Source organism: Psammomys obesus, unplaced genomic scaffold (assembly GCF_907164565.1).
Source record: "Psammomys obesus unplaced genomic scaffold, mPsaObe1.curated_primary_1811, whole genome shotgun sequence".
Taxonomy (NCBI): domain Eukaryota; kingdom Metazoa; phylum Chordata; class Mammalia; order Rodentia; family Muridae; genus Psammomys; species Psammomys obesus.
In genome coordinates this window covers 14,781,055-14,790,539 of record NW_026596039.1, presented here as the reverse complement: position 1 = coordinate 14,790,539, position 9,485 = coordinate 14,781,055, and the positions used below count along the sequence as shown (strand labels likewise).

At 38.6% G+C, this 9,485-nt stretch overlaps 1 protein-coding gene across 1 annotated transcript in view; it reads left to right on the top strand.

Moving 5' to 3' along the window:
• Nucleotides 1-7,766, top strand: part of Ddx10 (DEAD-box helicase 10) — a 162,360-nt gene extending 154,594 nt beyond the window's left edge. The window contains exon 18 of the mRNA XM_055622403.1: nt 7,050-7,766. Within this exon, the coding sequence (XP_055478378.1) occupies nt 7,050-7,227 (178 nt within the window). The 3' untranslated portion in view covers nt 7,228-7,766. The remainder of the gene's footprint in view (nt 1-7,049) is intronic.
• Nucleotides 7,767-9,485: the final 1,719 nt, after the last annotated feature.

The following is a 9,485-nucleotide window of genomic DNA, read 5'->3' as shown; positions in this document are numbered from 1 at the left end:
CTCCTCCTCCTCCTCCTCCTCCTCCTCCTCCTCCTCCTCCTCCTCCTTCTCCTCCTCCTCCTCCTCTTCTTAATGAATTAGAATGTGCTTATTTATTTTTAGTTTTAAATTATGTAGAAAAAATATCCAAGTTGTATTTGCTGACTGAAGAAAAGTGTTGTACAAATAGAGACCCAAACTGGGCCCTGAGATGCTGAACTTGGTCTACAGTGGTTCTCCATGGACAGTGTAAACAGCAGAGATTCTCCATAAGGGAATCAGTATCCTGCTATACCTCTAAACACCCGCTTCATCTTGGCAACTAGGCGAGCCTGAAATTTTACCGAATTATTTTTTGTGCATTCTGAAAGAGAGAGAGGGAGGGAGAAGGAGAGGAAGAGAGAGAGAAAATAAGAAATATGAAGATCACTTCAATAAAATGTATTCTCTCAGCAGCCATTTGTGTTGACACTTCCTAAGGTGTACAGGGATGTTGATCTCTGTTTTATGATGTAATGCATACATGCATCATTCTCCGTAGGGCAGGAGCTCTAATACAGTACATCCTCTTTTCCAACGTTTATATGAACTACTTGCCCCAATGCCTTTGGGAGTTCACTCTACTCCCCTCTATTTATGTAAAGCACTGTGTACTGCAAGTTTTCTTAGCAGAGTTTTGTCTTCTAGCCTAGATCATAGCCATGTCTTATATCACTTGAAACATTCTGAAGGCTTGGTATAATTGCTCGCTCTATCTATCTATCTATCTATCTATCTATCTATCTATCTATCTATCTGCTTATCAATTACAATTTATTTACTTTGTATCTCTGCTACAGCCCCCTCCCTGGTCTCCTCCTAGTCCTACCCTATATGAGACATAATCTTATGTCTCATATAAGAGACATAGCTCAGACTGGCCTCTACCTTGCAGTGCAACTCTTCCCAAATGCTGTAATCACAGGGCTGCACTAAACTCATAGCTTTTTTTAAATCTACTAAAAATAACCCAGCACCTATATATCCTTACCCAACAAGTCTTGTCCTTCCCCTGTTTTTGTGCTAACTTAGGTTATCAATGGGAACAACCTTCATTCATTCATTCATTCATTTAAATTTATTCACCTTGTAGCCCAGGTATAGTCCCCTCCCTTGTCTCCTCCCAGTCCCATCCTTCCTCCCTCTTCTCCTGTGCCTCTCCCCTATACCACTGATAGGAGAGGTCCTCCCCTTCTTTCTGACCCTAGCCTATCAGGTCTCATCAGGACTGACTGCATTGTCTTCCTCTGTGGCTTGGTAAGGCTGCATCTGCCTCACTCAGTGGGAGGTGATCAAAGAGCCAGCAACTGAGTTCATGTCAGAGACACCCCCTGCTCCCCTTACTAGGGAACCCACTTGGACACTGAGGTACCATGGGCTATATCTGAGCAGGGGTTCTAAGTTATCTCCATGCATGGTCCTTTGTTTGAGTATCGGTCTCTGCAAAGACTGCTGAGACCAGATTTTTTGGTTCTGTTGGTCTCCTTGTGGAGCTCCTGTCCCTTCCAGGTCTTTGTATCTCCCCCTTCTTTTATAAGATTCCCTGCACTCTGCCCAAAGTCTCAACATCTGCTTCAATATCCTGGGTAGAGTCTTTCAGAGGCCTCTGTGGTAGGTTCCTGACCTGTTCCCAGTTTTCTCCCTCTTCCCGATGTCTGTCCCGTTTGCCTTACTGAAAGAGGATTGAGCATCTTCCCTATGGTACTTTTTGCTTAGCTTCTTTAGGAGTATAGATTTTAGTATGTTTATCCCATATTAAATGTCTAATATCCACTTATAAGTGAGTATATACCATGTGTATCTTTCTACTTCTGGGTTACCTCACTCAGTATGATCTTTTCTAGTTCTATTCATTTGCCTGCAGATTTCATGATTTCCTTGTTTTTAATTGCTGAGTAGTATTCCTTTGTGTAAATATACCTTTTTTTTTTTTTACATCATGTACTTTGAAGCTTTGTGGAATTACAAAGATAATTTACATGTCCCCAGCTACTTAGAACTTTGAATTTAATTTTTATTTCAAAGACTAATATAGGATGGTTGTAGAAAATATATACATTAGCAAAAAGAACATTTAAAAGTAAACTTCCAAATTTTTCTGTACATATATTTTAATATATGGATGGATCTTCATTCTCTGTTGGTTTCTTAAAAAATTTCAGTATTCATAAGAAAAATTTTCAGTAGATAGTTAATATATTTAGTGACTTAATCCTTTAATGAATTAATCCTTTCTGGTTGGATTTTGGGGTTTTAACTTTCTGGAATTATAAAAGCTCTATTTTAAGTATCTTTCTTAAGAAATATTTGAGCATAGCCTTATTTATTGTCTTGGGCAAGATTCCCAGAAGAAAATTTTCTGGGCGAGCTTACTCTGAAATTTTGGAAAGGTGCTGCCAAGTGACATACAGGTAACAAAAATCACATTAGTATCAGTAAGTACTAATACTGAGTTCTGAATAACTATTGAACAATTTGAGCTACATTAAATTCAGAGGAAAAAGATCCCTATCAATAGAGCAGTTGTTCCCTTTCGGGGAACATTGAAGCAGAGGTGAGCCTTCAGTGTAGCAGCTGGAGAGATGCCTTACTCCTAACAGAAGCACAGGGGGAAATGCTGGCCCAGGGTGCAGACTTGGGTATCCTCCCCCTCTTTTGTTGCTCTTGAATTTAACACAGGGGCTGTTTTTGTTGTAGGAGACACAATTATAGTTGTCTGAAAATAGTTTAAATGTTGAAGCCAGAAAAACCAAAATATAGAAAAAATAAATTTAGCTTCTAGAAGATTTTTTAGTTTGGGGTACAGAGAATTTAGGAAATAAAAAAGTTATGTCCTGCTTAAAAATCAGTTCTTAACGTATTAACATTTAAATTTTCAGATTTTAATTTTTCTCTTTCCTTCATTATTACCAGTAAATAATGGGCTCACATATTTGCTTTAGATACAGTGACATGCTTTTGTATTACTGTTTTCAGTAAAGTCTCAGTCATTGAATTTCCCTTTTGCTGTCTATTCATAGTACCTATTAAAGGTAGTGTTTTCATCTGTACTTAGTTGTATTATCTGTACTTTAAATGCACAATAATGAAGTCTCTGGTTTTTAGATTATTAAACGATTAGTATCCCTGAATCATTTGACTTTGATAGTAGGGGGCATTTGGTGCTCTGAGCTAAGCCTTACTTTTACTTTTACTTTTTTTTGAAAAATAAGTTTTACCTGATCATATTCTAAAACCTTATAGGTTGAGGATAAGTGTGGTACCTGGGAATTTATTCATGGTTTGTTTCCACAGATTGAACAACAGACACATTTTACAAAATGAAAGACACACCTGAAGGAATCCTACTTACATTATCTTTTTCTGATTTATGTGCAAAGAAGCTTAAAAATTTCCAAGCTTAATATTCTAGATTTTTTGTAATTCTTCAGAATATATGTATTTCCATTCACACACATGTATACCTTTATACTCATATGTACAAACATACATACATATATATTTACATGTACTCTCATATACAAATACATGTATGTACATGAAAACATACACGCATGTAAACACCCAGGTTCAGAAACACAAGCATGCACAAACAACATTCACAAAAACATAAACAGACACAAATAACAAATACATGCTTTTACTTTTTAAGATGTACTTTATCAGTTGGTACGTTGTTAATATTGAGGTATCATAATATGGCCGTTTCTGATACTTGGCGCAAACATTTGATGAGTGGATAAGAGCTCAGCACTTTATGACTTGTAGGAGTGTGGTAGAAAGATAAAATCTGGAACTCAAAGCCAGACATCCTGCACATTGAAGGCTTCTACCTACCTGCTGGTGTGTGGCTATGTTAGGCTGTGGGTTTGATGAGGTTTTGTTTTATTTTGTTTCCCCTTGTTGCTGTGACCAAGTATCGGACAAGAAGCAACTTAAGGAAAGAAGTTTTGTGTTGTTAGCTTAGAGTTCTAAGGGACAGGGTCAGTGATGGCTGGGAAGAGGTGGCAGCAGATCACTGGAAGCTGGTCACGTTGCCTTTGCAGTCAAAAAGCAGAGAGGTATGACACTGATGCCCAAATGGTTCTCACAGTTTTAGTCAGTCCAGGACCCCAACCTATGGAATGTTACAGAGGGCGGATTCTCTCATCTAGTTAACCCAACCTGCAAACTCCCTCACACATATGCTCAGGTGTTTCTCTGAAAGATGATTCTAGATCTGTCAATTTGACAGTCAGTATTAAGCATCACCACCACTATAAGCTAGATAGAATGTTCTGTTTAACAGATGGAATGATTGGTCACAAGCTGTGCTTCTTAATTTGTAGAAAATAATTTAAGAAGCAAGAAATTAATTGAACATGGTCTATATTCGTCTGCTAACGGACAAGGATATCCCGGCCCCTTTTAGATCCAGTGCACTCTGACCACGCAACCAAGTGCTCAGAGGACAGAAGCCATCTGCCTAATGCAGCAGAGTGTGAAACAGCTGAGGGCTCCTAGCACCTTGGCATTAGAAAGAGGCCCTTTTGGATGAAACAAGGTCATTGCTTTTCTGATTACTGTTTCGAGGGGCTCCAGTTGTGGCAGCTTATCTGTGGATTTGCCATCCTGTTGCCAGGTGATTGGTTATTCATAACACTGCTTATTTGCTTGCTATAGAAGGTAGTCCAAAGTGTCTCCCTAAAGTTCCATTTGCTAATTGAACATAGGTGACGTTCATGTCTTATTTTCCTTTGGAGAAAACATCTAGAGCAGCTGTGTTCTGCAGAGAGTACAATGTGCAAGAGCACATTAACAGAGGAAGACACATTAGTCAAGTCTCCTAGCTAAGCCTTCTCTGAGCCTCTCCGAGGTGCAGTTGATGTGAGAGGTGGACAAGCCAGTGCTGTCTTCAGGTATCTGTGGCACAGTCCACAATCTGTGGATCAGCACAGAACTGGCCACACTCCTAAGGACATTAGGACTGAGTATCTTTTTTTTAAAGCTTTTTTAAGTCAATAAGAATTATCTTAATTCTTTGCTCTGTGAGTTCCCTTCAAAAAGTCTTTCATGTTCATTGTTCCAGGCTCCATTTCAAAATTCAGCAATTTGTGGCTTTGAATAACCACATCATGTCATCTAGTTTGCCTTTACTCTATTGATGAAAGGAAGTGGCTGAGTCAGAGCTTGTGGGTCCTTCAGGGAGGGAAGTGGGGGATTATCCATAGCTTTGCTTCCAGCTGGTTATAAATGGAGATGCTGATTAGGCATTTTTACTTTTATATCAGCTATCTTCTGAACAGTAATGGAGGCCATTCAGACTTGAACAGTTTGTTCTTTCTGAATACATTGTGTGGTTGGAATGATAATGTAATATTTATGTAGGGAATTTTTTTTCTGCTGCTTATTATATACAGCCACTGTGGGAATTTTTGAACAGGTGTTAATTTTTAGGCAGAAAGTAAGTTCGTATGTGAAGAACTACTGTATGTTTTCGTTTATCTAGTTTTATTTAATTCTCAGAATGATTGTAAGCAAATAATTTAACCTCAGAGTTTAGCCAGTTGGCTACTGTTTCTCTCCTCCTTCCCTCTCTCTGTCTCCAGTCTCCTCCTTCCTTTTCCCTCTTTTTTTCTCTCTTTCTTTCCCCTCCTTCCTCCATCCCTCCCTTCCCCCCTCATTATGGGTTTATATAAATTTTAGGAATCTTTTGCTAGTTCCATATAAATTTAAGAATTGTTTTCCCCACTTCTGTAGAGAATGACATTGATACTTTGACTGTGTTGACTCTGGAGCCATTTTGGACATTTTTAACAATGTTGATTATTTTAATCTATGAATGCAGAATGTATTTTTACTTTTTGTTTTCTCTTTAAAATTTTCTCATTAGTGTCTCATTGTTGAGCTCATTCACCAGGTGAACGAGCTAATAAGCTGTTTTATTTTTATAACTACTATAAATAGGACAGCTTTCTTGATTTGCATTTCAGAAAACTCACTGTTGGACATAGTAATACTACTGATTTTTGTATGTTGATTTTATGTTCTGTGTTTGCCTAGTTTACTGATTCGTTTTAATATTTTGTAGGTAAAATTTTGGGGGATTTTCTGTATAAAATATCTAGTCTTTCTGTGGTTTCTCTAATTGTCTCGGTAGTTAAGTGAATCATGCTGTTGCTGTGTTTTATTTCCTATTATTGTTTGGTGTTTGTCTGTTACGGCTGTCTGCTTTGTGGTTACCGTGTTTTGTTTTGTTTTGTTTTTTACTATATTAAGCTATTTTGAAATGGTTACTGACTTCCTTAGCCTGTGCTGATCAGTTAGTTGGTTTGCAAATAGCTGTTCAACTTGATGAGTGTGTGGCAGGGGAGCTTGTCGGCCATTCTTAGTGAGCCACCATCTTGTTCCATGCTCACCAGTTGAGTTGCTTTGTATATGATATCTCAAAGTGTTTTTAGGATTCTTGAAAATACATTTATTGAGTTATGAATGTGCATGGCCACTTGCGGAAGTGAGAAAATAATTTTGCCAGGTGAGTTCCCAGAATGGAACTCAGGTAACCATCTCACCTGCACTGTTTTTTTGGTTTTTATTTAAAGTATCTACTGATTTTTGTTTCCTTCTCGGAGGTTGGTTCTACTTTAGTGGCCAGTGTGCAGGACGTATGCAGACATGGTCAACGGGGCTTAGTTTCCTAAGACTGCACGCACACATTAGGTCTGCAGTTTTAAGGGAAGGTAATTCATTTGGTGTTTTTGACATCTTAAGCTCTTTATCATAACAAAACCCTGTTACTTGGAATTAGTATCTGACACTCCTGTCTGTACCTATAGCCTGCATAGCCATCTAACCCTAAAGGATAGCTTAACTTTAAATAGAGATATTTGATATATTACGACAAGGATAGTCTTAATGTTGTGTACATATGACATCGGTGTCCTAGTGTTATGTTTTTTTCTGTTTCACATAATGTCATTTTGTCCACAACCTATTCTATATTGGGTTATTCTGTCCCTTTTACATTAAATCATTGGATTTGTTCCCACCAGTGACACCAAGAAGAAGCAAGAAATGAGGAAAAGAAACAACACTGAAGTGGATGATCTAAGACCAAGAAACCATCATGGAAAGAAGGCCAAGTGGGAAGCATTAGAGCCTTTGGATACAGGCCTGTCTTTAGCAGAGGATGAAGAGCTGGTGTTACACCTGCTCAAAAATCAAAACTAAATACTCTGTGTGTCTTTGTGCACTTTGAAACCTCTGGACACCATTGTGAGCTCAAGAAGTTGAAAACAGCTTTGGAACATTTAGATATTTTGTGTCCCATTCTCAGAGGATACATTCTCTAACAGAATAATGATATCTCTGGGTCTCCTTCACAAACTGAGTTTTGAAACATACTCAGGATAAGGATGTATTATACACTTTACCATTTTGTGTGCGCTATTAGAATGTATTTATAGGTTCTTATTCTCCGTCATTGGAAATGCTTGTTTTGTTTGTTTTCACAGTGCTGAGGATTAAACCAAGGCCTTGTACGTGGTAGATAAGTGCTCTGCTACTGAGCTATGTGCCCACTCCCCGTTTCTTTGTTTTACAGGCAGGTTCTGGATCGCTTGTTCATTTGGAAATACCCATCGTTTACACAATACTGAAATGTTAATGTTATTGTTAAATAACTAATAATTTTATGAATATTTCATCATCTCCAAAGAAACAGTATAATGGACTAGCTATGACAAAGAATGAATATTTTTTTAATTGAGTTCATAAAAAATAAACATATTTCTTATAATTTAAAGTACTATTGTTTTCATTGTTCCAGTGATATGAAAGACACTCAAGGAGAGATTCATAAAATTAAAACATGACAAATTCCTGGAACAGGTACTGTTATTTTAGCCTGCTCAGAAGTAACACATTGCACTTATACTTCCGCAAGTATAAGTTTTTCATAAAACTGGCAGTTTTTCATAAAATCTCTAGATGTCTTAAGACATTCTTCTTGTATTCTATTCAGCAGGTGTCATGGGTCTCCACAGAACTCCTGACAGCGAGAAGAGGGGTAGACCCTCTGTTTTCTTACAAATACTATCAGTCTCCACAAAGAGAGCATGGAGAAATCCGAGCGTTGCCATGTAATGGTTGTTTTAATGTGGAGTCACACTCAGGATGCTTTCCCTAGCCCCATCTTCCTCTCCAGTCACTATGAACTAGCTTTCAGTTGTAGCTATGAGTTCAGCCCTGACTCTTAAGGAAGAAGAGTCACTGTGCCACACTTGGGTGTTTCAGCACTTCAGTTCATCCTGTCTGTATCTGTCTCTGCTGTCCCCCTCCTTGTATATTCAGTGTCCTCGTGACTGGCCATCTTCCCACAGTCAAAATGAGTGTGAGTTTGCTCACTGCACCGCCCCTCTTGATTCCTCCTCTTTAGAGACTGATCCATTGCTCACTTGCAGAGCTTCAGCCGTTGCGCAGAGTTAAGAATCTCATCGGGATTTGCCGAGTCCCCTGAGGTTCTTAACTAATCTTTCTGCTTCTGCCAGCACATGGTCTAACCTGCATTCCCTGGGAGTTTGGTCAGTAGCCTGTGGATGTGAGCATGTTTCTCTCTTCTGTTTCCTTGTTTTCAGCGTCTATCGTGTGATATAAACAACTCTGTCTATGAACCTGTTGCCCTATTATGAACAGTTTCCTTGAGAACAGGGTTGTTTTATCCATCCTTTATACCCAGCAGGCCAAATAGAGCATAATTAGGGCTATGATTTAATGACTACTCATTACTCAGAGTAAACCAAGATTAAATTTATTTACTTTTTAATATAATATTATTTTAACTTTTTGAGAATTTCACACACACACACACATATTTTGATCATATTTTACTCACCCTCTCCCCTCCAACCCTTCCTGGGAACCCCGTCTTCATCTTCCTCTCCCAATTTTATGTTGTTTATTTAGGACCTACTGAGTCCAGTCAGTGTTGCCCATACATGTATAGGTGTGGGGCCATCCACTGGGGCACGGTCGGGGACTCTCGCTCCCCCAGCAGCTGTGAGCTGTAAGTAGCTCCTCAGCTCTGATTGGGGCATCATGAATCCCCTTCCCCTGCCGTGCTGTGATATCGAGTGGCTCAGTCATGTGCAGGTGGTCACAGCTGCTTTGAATTTAAGAGTGTGACAGCCTTGTCCTGTGGAGAAGACATTGTTTTGGCCTAGTCCTCCCCAACCTCTTGCTCTTACAAATCTTCACCCTAAACCAAGAGAACTTTTAAAGGTATATTGTAACATACTCTTTAGTTACCTCTATAGGAAGGAGGTACAGTTTATGAACGGAAAACAGGTTGTAATTACTTTAATAAAGAATAAAAGAAAGGAAATCATGGTTTAAAAACCCAAGATTTTGAAGTTAGAATTTCTGACACAGTCTTTTGTCATTGAAGACTTTCAAATGTCACCAAGTGCAAGAGTGCATAAACTAAAGGC